Genomic DNA, 19,030 nt, shown 5'->3' on the forward strand with positions numbered 1-19,030 from the left:
TGCAGGCTCCAGGGACATGCAACGCAGGCCAGCACAGCTCCTGCATGGACACCCAGAGGTGACACGCAGGTTCCTGGAGTTCAAGTGTCCATCCCAGGGCGGGCACACACACACATGCTCCAAGTCCAGCTGCACCTGGGTATCCCAGCCTCTCCCTAGGAGCCCTGGTCCTGAGAAGCAGCTGGGGTGCTCACTGGCAGGGCCAGGACCAGGCTCTGCACTCCTGGGGCTGAGCAGGGAGGCTGCTCCCTGCCTGGGGAAAGGCACTTCCCCAGCAAGGGCTCTGTTTTCCCAGCTCCACACACCTCACAGCTCTCCTCCTTCTCACTGGGAATGAGCACAGGAGGCTTCCACATGTGCTCCTCCACCTGCCCCATGACAAGAGGATTCCATCCTCCCTCCAGCTGCTCAGAACCCAGAGCACCTCCTGCTCTGGCAGAATGTCCTGCTGGAACACATCCAACCAGTGCCACCCGAGTCAGCCACAGGCCACCTCCACAGTAGGCCCTGCTCCTAGGCTAGGCTTTGGTCATCCATCTGCTTCTTCCCCACACAGACAACCCAACAAGCAACCACTGCATGATGGAGGCCAGCTTTTTATTTTTTTTTTAATATGGAAATTCATTTAAAAGTAGAAAGAAAGACTCCCCCAGACAATAAATATTATGCCTTAATGAAATAAATTAATGTAGAGATTCTGTGCAGGGGAAAGTCTCTCCAGTCACAGATTCAACAGCAACTGGCACTGGTCCAGTGTCCCCTTCCAACCTTCTCCACTGCCTGGTGCTGTTCAGAAGCAGCAGCGAGCCCACCCACCCCTGGATCTGGTGGGCCACAGCAGGGTGAGACATGGCCTTCACACAGCCTGGCAGGATACAGGGAAGTCAGCAGGATTCCCCTCTGATGGCCACCAAGACATGTGGCATTGCTCCACTCATCTGGCCTAGCACACAGAGGTGGCATCAGACTCACAGGGCCAACCTACCTTGGACGGGACCCTCCAGAAGGGCCTGGGGGAGCCCCCCACCAGAGCCCTGGCACAGGAGCCTGCCTGGAGCCCTCCACTCACACTAAACTCATGTGAATTTGAAGAGGGTGACAGATTGTGGGGTATTTTCTTTTTTTTTTCTTTCATTTTTTTCTTCTTTTCTTTCTTCTTTTATTTGACATCAATCCCCTCCCTCCCTGCCCCAACATACACAATGTAGATGCCTCCCCACTCCCTCCCCATTAAAAACACTTTGTCCCCAGCCTCTGGTGTGTCACCCCCGGCCCACCCCTCTCGCAGTGAGAGAAGATCACAGATAAGGCAGTTCATGTGAGAGGGAGCTCGGCCCTGCCAGCGGTCAAGCCCGCACCTCCAGGCCTGAGAAGGGCAGTGACTCACAACACCAAGGCTCCACGGCCAGACAAGACAGAGAACAGAGACAGACAGACAGACAGAGCATGGGGGGAAGCACTCCTACAGTTTGCATTGCTGCTTCCCTCCTCCCTGGCTCTTGCTCCCCTGGCTCTCAAAGGTCCACTCTATCCCTCTCCCATCTCCCAGCTCCTAATACAATTCTTATCCTTGACAGCTAAAAAACAACAAAATCAAACAAAAAGAACAAAACCACCCCCACGCCACACCCTTCGCATCCTTCTCCACCCACTGCCGTGGCCCAGAGGGAAAATCCTGACTCCCAAAAAGGTCCTGCAACTTTTGCCTCCTGGCGGAGCTGAGACCGAGCAGGAGCTGGGCCTTTTTATTTCCCTGTGATCTCTATGACATCGTCGTCTTTGTCCTCATCATTAGAGCTGCATCCCACCTCTGGGACCTCCTGGGGTTCAAACTGAGGCACCTGGGACCGAAGGAGACCCCCAGCTGGGTAGCCCGAGTGAGGGGACACGTAGCCAGGGTAGGCAGATGCCATGCTCCTGGGAAGGCTGCTAGGCAAGACGGGGGCTGGGAAAGGAGCGAACATCCTGGGCTCGGGCAGGAGTGACTGCGTGAAGGGAAGCGAGTAATTGGGCAGCACCCCTGCCAGAGAAGGGTTTAGCATGAATGAGGGGACGCTGGCGGTGGCTGAGGTAGCAGCAGAAGAGCTGGCGGTGCCGGCTGTCAGCAGAGGGTCAGTAGTCACAGGGAACACCAGATGAGGGTCTGGGAGTAAATTGGGCAGCTGGTAATAAGAGGAGCCAGTGCCCATGTACAAGGAGTTTCCTGGCTGGGAGGCAAATGGATGGGTTAGGTTGTGGTTTAAAGAGACAGGAGGCATGGTGAACCCACCAGAGACGGGGTACCCGTGTTCGTACGGCTGCACGGATGATGGCAACTGGCGCTTCTTCTGCTGCCTCCGGGATTGCTCCTCCGGAGCCGACGGCGACGTCGACTTGCGCTTGTTGCCCCGTAAGTCCAACACCGGGTGGGCATCGCCGTGCTGGCTGGTGGCTGGCAGGGCCGAGGCCGCGGAGGGAGCCATGCAGGGAACCCCGCCGCGCTGCTCGGCTCCTCGGGCGGCGGCGCCGGGCGCGTTGTCCGTGCGGGCGGCGTGGCCCTGCGGCGCGGCGCTGCTGGGAGAGCTGTGGCGGGACTCGCGCGCCGCCGCCGCCTCCGCGTACTGCTGCAGCTCGCTGATGATCTCGGGGCTGTCGGGGGAGATGGGCCGAGTGAGCTCCTCCGTGCTGGGGAGCTGCGGGGATGAGGCACTGTGTCTGCCATTGCTCGTGGACTCCAGGGAAGAGCTCTGGGAGCCTGCAAACAAGGAGATGGGGCAGGTGAGAAATATGACCTCAGAGAAAACTTGTGGGCCAAGAGAGAACAGTGCAAAGGAAGGTGGAAATATCTTGGGAATGTGCGGGGTCAGATCTAAACACAGACATGATGGAATACACCAGCGAATGCTGCCCCAGACACTCCAACAGGAAAGCAGACGTGCAAGCCCCACACAGCACCCACAAGCCCCTACCTGAGGCAGCTGTCCGACGGTCTTCATTGCCCTTTGGCTTCCCAGTGGTCCGTATGGCAAAAATCCGACCGTCGCTGGTCCGGATATACGTCCCTGGAACAGAGGCAGGACAACTTCATTCAACAAGTTCATTACAGCCCCAGTCTCAGTTCAGAACCTGGATCTATGAGCCTGCAAGGTTCCTTGGGTGAGAATAGGACAGCACTGCTGCATAGGCCCAGTGCAGGGCTTTTACCCCTTCCTCACCCTCCCCTTTCACCCTTTCAGCTTTCCTAGGCTGGAGATCACCTCCTCCCAGTGTGCTGCCAGTGGGAAATGTGGAACTTCTCAACTGAAACAGTTTGCTCTGGGAGAACCAGGAAGTGCGTGGCTGCCTCAGGACTTGCAGTGAGTGGTGTGAGAAGGAAGAACTGAGCCACAAAGTTCAACAGTTCCTCTCAGGGACAGGAGCAGCCTCAGCTGCAACAGCCAGGCAGCATCAGCACACCCAGAGCACGGGCTGCAACAGAGTCACTGCAAATTCAAGACCTCCTTCCCTTTTTGTTTCTTTTTTTCTCAAGGGATTGATTCATGCCTTTACATCATTTTCTTTGCTAATTACTAGCACTGGCTAGGATCCTATCCACAAGTTTTAGCAGGACAGAATTACCTTTTGTCCCTCGGATGATGTGGATGCTCTCACCAGCACTGATTCTAGCTTGTACATCAGTGGATGTATTTGTACCCGGAATCACAATATCTGGCAGTGGGGAAAGAAACAGAATGGTGCCCATTAAACTACACATCACCCACAGCCAGGAGAGGGCAGGTGCACCACCAGCCCCATTTTTTGCAGTGCAGTTGTCTCTCCTGTGTGCTGTGTTATAAGCAAGCCCTGGGTTTATTTCTACACAGCACAAGAAGGCAGCAGAGGCTCCAAGGAAGCTAAAGCCATGCTGTCCTGGCACAGCATCTCCAGAACCCCCAGTGACAGTATTGCAGATCCTGTCAGGGAAAGTTCACCCCCAACAATCCACTAGGTCCATGGCTCTTGAATAGCTGCAGCTTGAGTGGTTCCTCCAGGCACAGAGGAACCACTCAAATGCAGAGAGACAGTATCTTTGCTTCTGATCCCCATCTGCTCACAGCCCACATGGGCATCTACAACTCACCCTGATCCTCATTTCACCATGGCCATCCTCAATTTACCACGAGCATCCCAACCCAACGTACTTTGAGCAGTAGCAACTCACCTGTGGTGGTAACAATCTTCTGCACAAAAACACCAGCTCGCTGTAGATAGTTAATGGGAAAGTTGACAGCAGGGTTGGAACTTGAGGTTGATCCTGCACCACCCATGGGGACATGCCGGGGCATCATTGGAATGGGGGTGGACTGAACTGGGCGGACACTTGCCACTGGTTTGTCCTCACCCTTGAGGGCTGGTCGCCTAGAGAGAGAGGAGGGAGGAGAGTGCAGCACCCGCCCCACAGTGATGAGCATCATCTGCACCTTATTTCATTCTACAGAACAGGGAGAAGGGAAGGGGCAGGTGCTCACCAGTTCCTCTGGCTAAAGGCAGGGATGCTGGTCAGACTCTGGTCACTGGCTGGGTAATACTGTGCGTAGGACGGCCGGGTGTAGGGGACGGATGCTCGCTTTTCCTCCTCATAGCTCTTCTTGGCTGCCTTCTTCTCTGCCTTGGTCAGCTTGTGCTCCTTCCGGTCGATCAGCAGTGACTCGTGCTGAAAAGGCTCCTGCAACCCCACAGCACCGCGGTTCTGGCACCCATGCACCGCAAGAGGGAACCAGCACACCCCCAACGGCAGCGCCCGCTCCCTGCCCAGCCTGTCTCCTTTCCAGGCTGGCAGAGCTGGCCACGGCAAAGCACATGTGGGGGGCACTGCTGTGGATGTGACCAAGGCTCATCTTGAAGGGTGACAGCCAGCTAATGCCATCACCTGCCCAGCCAAGGCCATCACTTACCACGAGCACACAGCAAAACCCAGGAGCTTTGGCCAGGCCAAGTACATAGCCTGCCACAATGTCACACAGCCCCCAGAGCCCCACAGCACCTGGCACAGGCCCACTCTGCAGCACCACCCAACCAGTGACACTCCTGACAGCACAGGCCAGTGCTGCCTGTCCCAGCTTTCATTTAAAGTCACCCCAGGAAAAGAGCTGGCAGCAAGCTGGGATATTCCACTGCCTCCTTCACACCCAGCACAAAGAAAGGGGTGCCTGACAACCTCCCCCCAAACCTGTACAGGACAGGTGTTTCTAGATGAGAGGAAGATACCACAGGGAAGTGCAGGGACCCTTGGGTCCTCTCTAGAGAATTTTCTGCCTATTCCCACCAACACCTACGTGCATCCTTCTTGCCAACATGGCCCCATCACACTGCCAGACTCCTCCAGCCCCACTCCTGCCTGTGCAGGACAGTGCCAGCAAAGAAATAGGCTTGTCTTACCTTGGTGATGAGGTGAGGATACTTGAGACAGGCTAATTGTAGAACAGACTCCTTCATCTTGCTCGGATTGAGGGAGAGCTGAGCAGGGTCAGATTCTTCTTCCACAAAATGCAGCAGGTTCTCCACCTCCCGTCGAGTGAAGTTCAGCACCGGGTTCAGATCATCCACCACCCGATCTGGAAAAGAGAGTGAATGGAGTGAGCAGACAAGGGAAGAGATCAGCACTGTTTGCCTGTTGCCCTTCCTACACTTCTGTCCTAATACAGCTTCCTCCTTGCAATCTACACAATCCTCAGAAACATTCTGTAAATGTCAGGGCAAGGAGAAAAATCATCATGTTCAGAGCTGAGCCTGTTGGACCAAGTCAGGCTGACAAGTGCCTGTGCTCCAGACTGCACAGTAAAGCTGTGCAGGTCACCAAGCTCCTGACAAACAGGAACACAAAGCTAATTATGGATAATGTCCCATCTCATGTAACAAGGCCGCAAATATACACATTCTGGGACAGAACTGCACTCCCATCAGTATGTGCTCTCCCACAAATCCCACCAGAAAGGCTGAAATTAATAACTATGTACTCAAGTGGAAAGTTCAGAAAAGCAGCCACATTCCCTCACTCATAAGACCCTGAATGTTTTCCTTGAACATTCCCTCCTGCACACAGGTCAAATGGGAGCACACAGAGAAAACACCTCTATCCAGGACTCTCCTGGGAGCCAGGCCAGCTGCCAGGGGACTCCACCTCAAGTGCACAACAGCAAACTGAGCTGATCACGCTGGGCTGCCGCCTCTGGAGTTTTCAGCAAAGGACACAGAGCTCTCTTTGGGTCACCACAACCCTCAGCTGCACATTCTATGAGAGCAGCTTGACAACTGGAACAAGCCAGCACAAAAGATACTTATGGTACAAAGGCAGGTCAGAACCACGATGAATTAATTATTCTTGGCACCTAAGCAAGCACTAACAGTCAAAGGTGTCAATACATGTTTTAATTTAGCTATTTTCCCTCTCTTACTGCAGGAAAACAGATATACAGAACTATTTAAGTAGTAACATCCATTTCAAGATGAGTAATATCCGGGCAGAGGGGAAAACAGGATGAGCAACCCCCCGAATCTCTGGTCTGTTGACGTAGCCAGAAGAGGAGCAGGGGAAGTAAATGGCACAACAATGGACTGGGACCACAACCTTGCTGCAGGATGCTGGCTCTACCACCATGAATTTCTTACAGGATCCTATGTCACTGCCAACTCAAACATCAAACACAGCCCTGGGATGATGCCTGCCACCTCTTTGTCTGTTTTTCAACCTTCAAAAAAGAAGTTACAAAACCCACAGAAACAGGACTTACAGGAGCTAATAGGAGTGAAATCTGAGAGTGGAACGTTGTGTTCACCCACACTTACCTGACATGCCCTGCTTGGAGATCTGGCGGTCATAGATCTTCTTCTCCAGGGTGTAATCAGAAACCAGTCTGTAGATGTGGCATGGCTTCTTCTGCCCGTAGCGGTACACCCGGCACACGGCCTGGGCATCGTGGCATGGGTTCCAGGAAGCATCAAACACCACCACTCTGTTTGCTCCAATTAGGTTGACTCCCAAACACCCAGCACTGGAAAATTAAGGCAAATTTCAAACTGCTGCCCTGGTCAATTTGCAAAACTTCTAGGCAGGGACAACCATCACAGCCAAGAGTCCACAAAAGGTCTCTGGAAAGTTTCGTCCAGTCAAACTTGAAACCCAAGTTTGGTTTCCAAGACTGTTAAGCTGCTGCAGAGGCCTAAGGCTGAAATCTTACATCCCCAGGGAATTCAGAAGCAGATGGCACTATCACACCATAGAGAGCACACTACAAGGGACGTTAAGAACTGAAAACCCACATGCATGCAGAAATCAGTATGAGTCCTCCCCCTGCCCTTCTGCTCCAGCCAACTTACCGTGTGGACAAAAGGAAGAGCCAAACAGAGGCATTGCTGGCATCATTGAACTGGTTAATCAGCCGTTCCCTTTCCGAGGCAGAGGTGCTGCCATCCAGCCCTGAGACAGGAATTAAAGATACATGTAAAAACAATGTATGTTTGGGGGATTTCTATCAGACCAAACCCACTGAGCTTTGAAACTAGTTCCAAACCAATTCAAGTTGTACTCCAGGGTTCCAACTGGACCACTTGTACCTGTAATACGCCCAAAAAGGTAGATGCAATGCAGCCAGCTAGGTTGGGACTTGATCAACTGTAAGATCAAGTAACCATTACTCAAGCTTGTCAAGGCTAGGCTAGGAACACTGCAACACATCTAGCCCTTTAAAACTCTGCTTTAGGCAAGGTGGATAGCAAGCAGGAACAACAGGAACAAAGGCCTCATGTATGAAGGAAGCTCCAGGAATCAAGAGAAAGCAAAATTGTAAAGACTTTGGCAAACCCCCAGAAACTAGACCTGAACACAGAGAGTGCTGGTGTTAAGGAGTGTCATGTCTGTTCCTGAGCAGCAGCTTGCTGCAAAAATCAGGAACACCATATCCACCACTCTTCTCAGTCCTGGCCTGCAAAGTAGCCACACAAAGCAACAACCCATACCAGAAAAAGATTTAAAGCTGGGGAATAAGGGAGAGGAATTCACAGCCTTGAGCAAGTGAAAGCATACCACAGTGATTCTGGTTTTGAAAGCAAGATCTAGCAAATAGCCAACAGGAAGCAAAAAGTATCTTTTGCAACTTATAAAAAGCAGTAGTGTGTAAGTGAGATGTCTAACATCTTCTAAGTAAGATGTCAAAAGATTTGGAAATTACTGCTTAGCTGCTATCCAACTGACATTGTCTTCCAAAACAACTAAAGTAAGAACAGTCTGAAAGAGGTTCATCAGAAGAATGCTTCAGCAGAGCATTTTCATACCCAAAGACAACTAAAAGAAGGTGGTGGGCAACTTTCAGGAATTAGTCTTTCACATGATCACACAGTGTCACAACAAAAGAGAGGAGGACTGGATGCACTCACTGTAGTAGTTGATGTTTCGGACCCAGTTATGAACTCCTCCATCTGAGCCTGGAGGACTCGGCATCGGTCTCTTGGCCAAAAACTCTTCAATGACAGATAAGGTGGACAAGCTCTGGCTGCAAAACCAAGATCTCTGTTCAGGAAAAAGTCCCCCAGCAGCAGAAGTGGAGTATCAGAACCCTTCCCCAACGATGACAGTGCTGATAGTTGTCAAACCCTGTTTGTGCAGCACAACCCTCACTAGTAAATGTGACAGTGACAGAACTATAAAATCCACAGATAAAATTCCACATTATATGACAAGGAGAAAAAGGGGAAACTCCCACACCATTCACCCTCTGTAAAAACCTCCTAGTACCAGGGGGATCCAACTACTCCAGTATTTAATGACTGTAGGATCAGTTGGTGATACTCTGCTTACCTGAAGACCAAGATCTTGTCTCCAAGCTTCACACTTTCCTCAATTAGGTGGAAAAGTAACACCATCTTGGGTGAGTTCTCCAGGACTCCCGTCTGGTAATCACACAAGATGTCTTTGGCCTACCAAGAAACGGGAGACTATTACAGGTGGAGTTGCTCATTCCCTGTTTAGTTCAACAACCCTGTCTCAAGATGAAAGAAATAAATCATGGCAACGAGGTTATTTACATCCAGTTGTTTGAGGTGACCATGGTACTCCCAACTACTGCTGCTACCTCCCATTCCAGAAGCTCCAAATGACAAACTTCTTTGACGAATGAGTGTCCTCTCAACCTCTCATGACTTTCATCTCAAGCACTTTCCTCCATCCTTCTAGATTTACCAGCCTCTTATTTAGATCAAACTTCACCCTAACACCTTTATTTAGAATAACAAAATCCACAGCCTTTTTGGTCAGATGAGAACAATGACATAAGAGTGCTGTCTGCACTTCTACCTCCTGAGAGTCACAAACCCCTCCTAGCACCATGCAGATCTGCTTATCAAGATGCTCTGTGGTAAAGAGAACACAGGAGAAACCCACAACTCAAACAGAAGAGTCTTCTCTTTGCTCTGCTTCAGAAAACTGCCCAGTCTTTCAGACTCTCCAAATGAAGAGATTTCCAGCAGTGACACTCACCCACTCATAAGTTACGACCTGATTTGCTCTCTCCTGGAAAGGGTTGAAGCCAACACTCTGGAGGAACTTGCTATTAGTAGCTTCTCCAACTGGTGATGCCAAAGCATTACTTTCTGTTTTAACTTTAATTCCCTGAGGCTGGCAGCGGGAATTAGTGTTTGCTGTGCTAAGGTCATCCACATCCAAATCCTGCTCATTTGCCAGGTTCTCCTTTTGCAGAGCTTCATACAACACATCTGGATGGTTCCAGATCTGAAGGGATAAAGAAAGGAAGTGGTTAGACCTGCACTGGTCTGCTGCTTGCCAGTGATTGTGACCTGAAAGCTCCCACAGCTATTCAAAGGAAAGAACTAATACTTCTTCTGGCTCTCGTATCTTTAAATGTATCCAATTCTTTCCTTGAAAACAAACCAGGAGGTCACTGTGCACCCCACACAGCAAAAAGACAGAGGGAGCTGCCTGTTTGCACTAAGCAAGTAAGGCTATGCAGTTTAAGGTATCAGCCCAGATTGTTTCAGCTGATGCCAGCAGGTTTCTTGCACAGTTTGAAAGAGACATTTAACATCCCTGCCTCCCAGTTCTGGAAGCAAATATAACAATACTGTTGAACCACTGCAGAGCACTCTGAGGAGAGATTATGTCCCTGGCCAACCATACTTTCACCTCCTCTTTTGACTTATATTCCTCTTTCCCCAACAGATTAGAATCTTTCTTTGCATCCTCTGCCAAAATGTACCTTGCAGCAGACACAGAAAGCTTTGAGAGGGTTGAGCCCCAGCCAGCCACTGTTGCCTGCATCCCGGAAGCGGTTCATGAACTCCGTGTAAAGGGCGCGCTGGATCTTGGACAGGCGCACCAGGATGACGTGCTCCTCCTTAGAGGGGAGCTGAACCTTCAGCACGTTGTGGCCTCGCCTGTGGAGGAAATGAGAAGAGTGAGATAAATACAGGGGAAGGGAATTTCCCATTCTGATCTCCCTGTGGCTGCCTGTAGGGAAAGATTTTGACTTCTTGCCCACCCAGCTGCAGGGAGAAGGACCTCTAAATTGCATGCTTCTCTAATGCATGCCACTTCTGAGACACTCTCCCTGCAGCCAAATACCAATTGTAAACACAATTACAAAGATCTCAAACATTACAATCTTCTAGCACAGGTCACAGAGTCAAGAGGGTGATAAAAGTCCTGTTTTCCATGGTAGCTGAAAAACAGAAATAAGATGTAAAGTCTATTTTCAGCTCTGCCAATGATTAAGACACTCCAGACCAGCATCCTAGAATCCTCATCTGAGAAAAAAATGCTGATTTGTTTCCAGAATGGTGGAGTCACTGTCACTTTCCTTAACTCTTTCACAAAACACTTTCAGATTCTAAGATAAGGATGTCACAAAGTGCACATGCAAATTGGCTATTAAGCCATCAAAATAAACCTGAGGTCACTCTAGGGCACTTAGAGGTGTAGTTCTCTGTTATCAGAGTCTGTGGTACCAAAACAAACCAACTGTACAGTCCGTCCAGCAGAGCCAGGGCAGTGAATCTCTCCCTGTACTCAGCATTGGTGAGGCCCCACCTTCAATTCTGGGTTCTGTTTTGGGTCCCTCCTTACAAGACAGTGAGGTGCTTGGGTGTGTCCAGATTCATGCAACAGAGCTGGGGAAGGCTCTGGAGCACAAGTCTGATGAGGAACAGCTGAGGGGGCTCAGCCTGCAGTAAAGGAGGCTTTGGGGGGACCTCCCTCTCTCTCCACAACTACCTAAAAGTAGGTTATATGCAGGTAGGGAACAGTCTCTTCTCCCAGGTAACAGTGACAGGATAAGAGAAAATGGCCTCATACTGTGCTGGGGAGGTTTAGATCGGATATTAGAAAAAACTTCTTCATTGAAAGGGTGGTCAGACATTGAAATATGCTGTTCAGGGAAGTGGTGGAGTCACCAACCCTGGAGAGATTTAAAAAACTCGTAGGTGTGGCACCTGGGGACAAGCTTTAGTGGTGGCTGTGCTGGGTTGATGGTTGGACTTGATGATCTTACAGGTCTTTTCCAGTCTAAACAATTCCATGATTTTATAGGGCATCAAGATTTACTTGCACTGCACAAACTCAGCAAACAAGCCGGGTAACTCGTGACGAAGGAGCTGTTTGCAGGCACTACACCGCAGAGAACTGCCCGCGCACTCACCGCTGCACGAAGCCCTCCAGCAGGCTGTGCAGGACGTGGCTGCGGTAGCGCATCAGCCGCACGTCCTGCGGGGTGCTGTCAATGCACTGCCCGTTCAGGATGGGCCGCTCAAACATGTTGCTGAACTCCTGCCGCGAGCCCAGGAAGTCAGGCCGGACGAAGTCCACCATGCACCAGTACTCGATGAGGTTGTTCTGCAGGGGGTACCCAGTCAGCACCACGCGCCGGCGCGAGCGGATGTTCTTCAGCGCCTGGGAAGTGCTGGCATGGCAGTTCTTTATCCGGTGTCCTTCGTCACAGATAACCACGTCTGGGCCGGGGCGAGACAAAGCCTTCTCGATCCCTGAGGACAAGGGACACTGAGTGTTAGAGATGAATAAGACAAAGTTCTGGTTTTATAAGGCCACCAGCTACACAATAGAGGGGTATTTCTGAAAGACAAAAAAGCAGTATCCATGGGTGCAGAGAGCAAGGCTGATGCAGGAGATAACATTTGACTAGACAGTAGTTCTGATTCAGCAAAATGTGGTAATGAGGAAGCATGACTGTCCCTTGATTTCTGTTCAGTGACCTGCATTGCGTCAAGTTGGGTGTCTTGCATCAAATCAGAATGGCAAATCTCACAATGACAAATCCCAGAGTTCAGTGTACTGAATTCCACCCTTACTTGGAGCTCTTTCAAGAAATTAAAGACTCAGACAAAGCTCAACAACCTTCTGCCTCCAAAGACACAATCCCACCCAGCTCTGTGGTGTCAGTGATACTAAAAGCAAGTTACAGGTTGTTTTCCTGTGCTGCCACAGCTGCCAGCCAGCTGGACAGCAGGGTCACACTCTCCCCTCTTGAGGGCTGACTTCCCACCTTTCAGAAGCTCCTGCTGCCGGTCCTCCTCATCCAAGTCAATAATGACAGGGCCAGTTTGTTTCTTTGTTCTCTTCTTCCTGCCAGTGGCAAAGGACTTCTTCAGTGAGAGGAGACGGTACATCTCATATCCCATCAGCAGCACACCACCTTCTGTCACCCAGTCATTCACCACCTTTGCTCGTGCAGCTGTTGTCCTGCAAAACAACCAAACTAACTGTAAGCTTTATTCCAATTTCAGGTTGAATCACTGGACTGGAGTCTGCTGAGAAAAAATACCCCTTCAGTGGGTATTTTAAAGCATTTTTCTCACATCAAACCAGATGGAGGTTTACAATGAAATTTCTTTAGGAAACAAACAGATACAGAGGGGAAAAAAAGCCTTTTATGTGTCATGGAACAGGACTAAGAATGACAAATCCTTACAGCAACTGAGGTGTAGAAATTTGTCATGCACAAAAGCATATAAAACTCAAGATTTTATAGAGCTGTTGAGTTTGCCTCTGCAAAAACCATTTGCAGAACAAGCTGCCAGTGCACATGGTTGTAATCTTCAAGTTGTTTATCCCCTGTTGTCTCCTTCAATGATCCTGTCCCCCAGGCTTCCTTCCCTTCCAGCCTGCTCAGAACTGGTTCAGATCAAGACACTGTCTTTGCTCAGTCCACCACAGTACATCAGATCCTGGCCAACAGTAAATACATGGCTGAAGCAGCGTGAGCAGATTCAAATATATCCCACCCAGAACACACTCAAGGAGTACAGACACAGCTAATGAACTGAGAATTCCCCAGGACCACTGCACTGCCCTGATCCATGCAAGGAAAACGACCCAGAAAGAAGCAGAGGTCCCTGAGCCAAGAGCTCAGAAAAGCTTTTACTGTCACCTACTTGTGTTCATCATTCAGGATGTGGACTTTGAAGGTGCGGGGCTGGACCTCTTTGGAGTTATAATCAGCAGGAAGGTTTTCAGGTGCTGGGAGCCACATGTTGAACTCTGCTAGCCAGTTTTGAAGTGTATTCACCTGAAAAAGTTAGCCATGGAAGGATTAAAAACCCAACTGAGTCAGCTGGGATTGTTAAGAGCAGAAATGAGATTAGGGAATGACACCCAGTGTGCCCAGATGGAAGCAGCAGCTCACAGCATGCAAATTCAGGAACACAGGGAATGACACAGGGGAAGAGCAGCAAGGATGTGACAGAGCTTGATGCGTGATGGGACACTAATCAACCTTCTCTATGCAAAGAAAGAAGCAGTGCAGGGAAGCCCCTCAGCCAGCCCTTCATGTGGCTACTTACAGGTACAATGGCAAGAACAGTCTTTGCCTCCGTGTGCCGAAAAAGTACATCCAAGAAAGAGATAACCTGTATGGTCTTGCCCAGGCCCATGCTATGTGCTAAAATACACCCAAACCCACTGCTGGTTTTAAATCTCTCCAAGGACTCGACCAAGTTGTCATAAAGGAATCGGATTCCACCAATCTAGGCAGAAAAGTAGAAAAAGTGTTAGAATGGTGGCAGACAAAAAAGCCCAAGATGGGTAAGTATTTACAGAGTGCATGAAGACCATGAAAATGTAAAGTGGATGTTTCGAGTTCATTAAATTACTCTAATCTAGGGAAGGCTCAGAAACTCAGTGTTTTTAGATGCTCATAGAATTTTTTGAGAATATATCAATAAATACAAATTAATTTGTAGCCAGAGGATCTGAAATGGAGTTGATTAGTTTGTTTATAAATATAACTTTATTTTGTAAAAGTTCATCTAAATATACAAAGGTCTGATAGTAACAGCAGCTGAAGTTATACAGAGCCTTGGCCATCCTCTAGTTCAGTCTTATCATCTGACTGTCCACAACAGTCAACACCACAATCAGACTGGCCACAGGGCTCACCAAAGAAGGTCTGCTCAGATTCCCAGGCAGGCTTGCCCAAATTCATTGCATTTTCAAGGCTAACAAAGCCTACCTGATGAGGTTTTACTGCACGTGCAAGCTGGGGAGCCAGGAAAATGTCCTCCTCATTTGGTGGATGATTGATGTTGACAATGACTTGCCCCAGAGCATCTGACTGATTTAAGGCATCATTCACATGAGAGCCACTGCTCTCTTCACTGCCATCCTCCTCCCCCTCATTGCCAGAGTCACTGCTGTCCACAATTTGGAGGGCATCATCCTCTCCTGAGCTCAGCTCAATCACTTCTGCAAAGTAACCAAACCAGGAGAGAATAAGGACAAAGTTAACTTGACATCAGGGTTTATCATGAATGGAAAAAACCTACCAGGAAATAAGGCTACCCCCAGCTTTTGCAATTCCACCCTGGCCTAATGATGTATCCTGCACAAGCAGGCATGATACAGGCACACACCACTCCCCTCAGCCCAGCATATGAAAGCTTCTCTGGCTTCCAAATGTTTCAGGGAACATTAATTTGGGCTGATCCAAAAAGAACATGAGACAGTTTCTAGGAGTGTTTTACATTCTCTTCCATATTTTTTCTTAATTCCCAAGCTCAGACATTAATTTTATTGACTGATATAATGCCTGAGGATCACCAAGGAGTCCGGTTGAATCCATGGGACAAGGGACTCAAAAACCACTTCCAGCTGCAGATCTGAATACTTAGATGCTCCTTTCACATGCAGCAAATGGTGCCACATGTCCTGTAAGCATTCTTCAGCAATGCACTGGGCAAAATCAAGTGCATTTATAAAGCAGAAATAAACACAAGTTCACAAGAGAGCCTGACAGGCCATTTTATAAATGTCGTTTTAGGACTCACAGGCCAGAACTGCCCATATAATTGTAAACCAATAGGCCTACAAAACTCTGAAGTGATTCACCACTGGGGCATCTGATCATGCATCAGATGAAAACAGACTTGTGGCTGAATAAACAGAATATTGTGAGAAGAGAAGGCTGAGGCAATTGGTCACTTACCATCTTTAATGCTATTTTTTCCTTTAGTATCATCTTCACTGCCACTGCTGGTACTGTCAAGGCAGATCACTTCCTCAGCCAGGACCTGAGGGGGGAGCTGGGTCGCCTCTGCTGTTCTGAAAACTATGTCCTCTACAAACATAAATTACAAACAATAAGTAATTCATAATAATGGAGAAGGAGACAAAACTGTTCAGAAACCAGACAGTATTTCCTTCCACTTTAGCTCCAATAACTTAGTCCTGGAATTTTCCATAACAGACTCTCACTGTCTACAATCCTGCTATGACTCAGCTTCCTGGGTCACAATCTCCTCCATTCTCAATATGCTGAAACAATAGCCCATTGCTGATGGCACTCTCTGTTTCATGCCCTGACTGGGGCACACTGACCATGCAACATGCTAAAGCCCTTTGTTTCTCTTTTTTTTGGTCTCAGTAAAAGCTGTGTTTCATCCAGCAGAGAAAGTACCAACTGCTGAAGGGATAATAACTGCTCTTTGTTAGGAGGGACACTGTAATAATGAAATCCCACATATCATAAACAACTTTTGCTGATCAAGAGCATTTGTTTGTATGTTTTTAGTGCTGCCATGTGGAGGAGAGGCTAATGGGGCCAAACAGCATCACTGCAATGACACAGCAAGCAATGACATTCTTCTGGGGCTGAACCTACTCTGCATAACCCAAAGTGTTTTAAACAGCTCTTATTCCTTCTCCCACACGTAAAAGTGTTTTTAACACTTGCACATAAGGGCGAATATATATTTCTTCAAGAGGCAAGGCCAACTCAAGAATTCCTCACCCTTGCCCAACATCCAGCTGCACTTCTCTGCCCTTTACACCTTTTGAAGCTGTGCTGTAAACTAAATTACCAAAATGATCCAGATTGGAAAACAACGAAAGGTGACATATTCACCCAAAGACATGGGTGCTTAACCATTTATACTGTCTGCAACTCATTACTTGCCAAAACATGCAAGGAAGGCCAAGGTTACATCACCAACATATGTGCATCCAGTCTATTGTCCCATTATCCCCAGTACCAAACACACATGTTACCAGAACATTCCCAGGACAAACAGGACCTGGCATTTCTGCCAGGCCTGTTGATTTAAGCTCCCATACCAGCTGGAAAGACAAGAGAGATCTGTTTCAGCATCCCCCTACACACACTTGATGAGCATCAAAATATCTTCAACAAACATTACCCAGCACCTTTCACCAAGCAGCCACTGTATCTTAACACAAAACAAGGGCAGAAGTGGAACTGCCTACGCTGAACCTACAATTGGTTTGGAACTGCTGTTCCAAGAGTGAAAATCCAAGTACAGCAGAGAATCACAGAATGCTTGGGGTTGGAAGGACCCTTCAAAGGTCATCTAGTTCAACCCCTCTACACTGAACAGGGATATCTTCAGCTACATCTGGCTGCTCAAAGCCTAATCCATCCTGACCTTGATGTTTCCAGGAGTGGGCCATTTACCACATCTCTGCATAACCTGAGCCAGTGTTTCAGCACCCTCATTGTAAAGCATTTCTTCCTTGTATCTAGCCTGACTCTACCTTTCTTTAGGTCAAAAGCATTACCCCTTGTCCTATCATGGACAAGTATGGCACTAGCTTCTTCATTCAGCATCTATCCTTATAACTCTCACTTTGTCTGGCCTCTCGCAGTGCTTACCAGGAAGAAACTCCAGGGGAACAGTTGGTATAGAGGCTGGATAATCCTTCCGCTGCTGCTCAAGCCGTTTCCTTCTCTCCAACTCTTCCTGCTGGGCTGCCTTTGTCACGGCTTCCAGTTGGTCCTCACGCAACAGCTTTCTGAACACAGGAGCAAACGTGATCTGCTTACACTCCATTTCTTCCAAAAACATGAGCAGCTGCACAGCAGCTGCAAAGATGACTGACAAGCTCCAGGTATTCTGTCAGCCACATAGAGTAGGAACATCATCCCCAAAAGATATGGGCAAATTCTACAGCTATTTCAACACTACAGATAACACTACTATCACTCAAGGAAAAGACAAAAGTTCAACAGAAGCAAAGTAATGAAAGGAGGAAAGTGGTAAGTGGGTAAGCACATACTTAAACTAGATTACCAGAGACCAGTTCTTCTGCTTGAAAGGTTGGTTGTTTTTTTTTTTTTGATATGCAGTTTATAAACACAAAATTCACTAAGTCATGCAAAGAAGATATATGGGAATAAAATGCATCAATTCCCCCACAAAAAAGTCATCACCCTGATTCTCTTCTGACAGCATTTTGAGGAGCTAGGATCTCTAATGGTTTTAACAATTGTTTCAAGGCATTCCCTCAAAGCACCTTCCCTTTATAGGTAATTTTATTTACTCCCAGAAGTTGCTTTTCCCCTGCTTCAGTGTCACATGCCCAGTCCTGGAAATGAAGGTATTTTGCCAGAGCAGAGGTGCAATACAAGCAGTGGTAAAATCTAGCTTCCTCAAACTAGCCTTTAAAATCATTCAACCCCACACTTCATGGACATCTCCTTCATCCTAATTAAGCTCCATTTTTCCAGGCCTATTCAATGCTTATTCCTTGAGCTTTAAGAAAATCAATCTGCACAAGCTTAAATAGAAACCAAAGACCACCAGCACAGGGCATGAGAGCCACTTGCTGACACAGGTATTCCTGCTCCATTAATTCTCCTCTGAGCTTATAAAATTTTCTTGAGCAATATTTCCTAGTGATTTACCACCTCACAACCTGTCCCAGAATATGTGGTGAATTACACAATCAAACAACTACTGCTTTATAAAATCCAGGTGAAACTGACTTCCAACATTTCAGTTGCTAGTCATAGCTTCAGCATTCCTGTCAACAAGTACCCAGGACAGTACAGGAAAGGACTGTATTTTAGGCTGTTTGTAATAGGATTCATCTCATATCTGCAACTGGTATTTACTTAATGGTGGTACTGTTTTTCAATTACATCTCTCAAAAGACAGAAGCAATTACACAATTTTTGCAATATATTCCATAACCAAATATTCACTCTTCTGAAATACCAAACAAGTCTGCACCCACATGCAGCACTCCAGTCTGAGATCACTCTACTCCCACTGGTGAAATCCTAAGGTTTTGGAAAAGAAAAACCATCTGGTTTGCCAGCAGTGGCACAAGGTAGCTCAGAAGCAAAGTGCAGAGATTCTGTTTTCACCACCATATGTGACCTGAGCTCTTTCTGTCCCGCTGCTGCTGCTTACCTTATGTTCCTCCGCATGTGAGACGGTTTCTGAGCCCTCTTCTTTTTGGTGTCCTCAGAGGCCAGGCTCTTGTGCTGGTTCTGCAAGAGTTGCTCTGCCCGCTCGCTCTGAGATGAGGTAGTTGAAGTCGAGCGCTGCCATTCTCCATCCTCCGCGTGCTCCGCGTGGTCACCGCTGAACGCGGCTTCCTGGGGTTGGTCTGCAAGGGGAGAACATGACATGGGAACAGCTGTGCCAGCCTGGCAGCTGGCTCTTCCGTGAGCAACCAGCAGGGTTTGAGCTGAATGGGAACTGACAAGCCCTACTCTCACTCATTTGCAAGCATGTCACTCTGAGGGTCAAA

At 48.4% G+C, this 19,030-nt stretch overlaps 1 protein-coding gene across 3 annotated transcripts in view; it reads right to left on the bottom strand.

Moving 5' to 3' along the window:
- Positions 1 to 19,030, bottom strand: part of RAD54L2 (RAD54 like 2) — a 74,327-nt gene that overhangs the window by 3,061 nt on the left and 52,236 nt on the right. For 2 of the 3 annotated variants that reach the window (XM_039733929.1, XM_039733930.1), the window contains 20 exons: positions 18,688 to 18,886; positions 17,145 to 17,284; positions 15,462 to 15,593; positions 14,490 to 14,722; positions 13,822 to 14,004; positions 13,414 to 13,547; positions 12,525 to 12,721; positions 11,664 to 12,006; positions 10,227 to 10,404; positions 9,491 to 9,742; positions 8,813 to 8,931; positions 8,392 to 8,507; positions 7,336 to 7,435; positions 6,805 to 7,010; positions 5,398 to 5,573; positions 4,488 to 4,684; positions 4,181 to 4,377; positions 3,598 to 3,687; positions 2,949 to 3,041; positions 586 to 2,734 (listed from right to left, as the gene is read on the bottom strand). In XM_039733929.1, coding sequence (XP_039589863.1) covers positions 1,746 to 2,734; positions 2,949 to 3,041; positions 3,598 to 3,687; positions 4,181 to 4,377; positions 4,488 to 4,684; positions 5,398 to 5,573; positions 6,805 to 7,010; positions 7,336 to 7,435; positions 8,392 to 8,507; positions 8,813 to 8,931; positions 9,491 to 9,742; positions 10,227 to 10,404; positions 11,664 to 12,006; positions 12,525 to 12,721; positions 13,414 to 13,547; positions 13,822 to 14,004; positions 14,490 to 14,722; positions 15,462 to 15,593; positions 17,145 to 17,284; positions 18,688 to 18,886 — 4,274 coding nt within the window. In that variant the 3' untranslated portion in view covers positions 586 to 1,745. Of the gene's footprint in view, positions 1 to 585; positions 2,735 to 2,948; positions 3,042 to 3,597; positions 3,688 to 4,180; positions 4,378 to 4,487; positions 4,685 to 5,397; positions 5,574 to 6,804; positions 7,011 to 7,335; positions 7,436 to 8,391; positions 8,508 to 8,812; positions 8,932 to 9,490; positions 9,743 to 10,226; positions 10,405 to 11,663; positions 12,007 to 12,524; positions 12,722 to 13,413; positions 13,548 to 13,821; positions 14,005 to 14,489; positions 14,723 to 15,461; positions 15,594 to 17,144; positions 17,285 to 18,687; positions 18,887 to 19,030 lie in introns of those variants that run through there. The other variant, XM_039733931.1, reaches the window with a different exon arrangement.

Source organism: Passer montanus, unplaced genomic scaffold (assembly GCF_014805655.1).
Source record: "Passer montanus isolate IOZ18808 unplaced genomic scaffold, ASM1480565v1 scaffold9, whole genome shotgun sequence".
NCBI classification, from domain to species: Eukaryota; Metazoa; Chordata; class Aves; order Passeriformes; family Passeridae; genus Passer; species Passer montanus.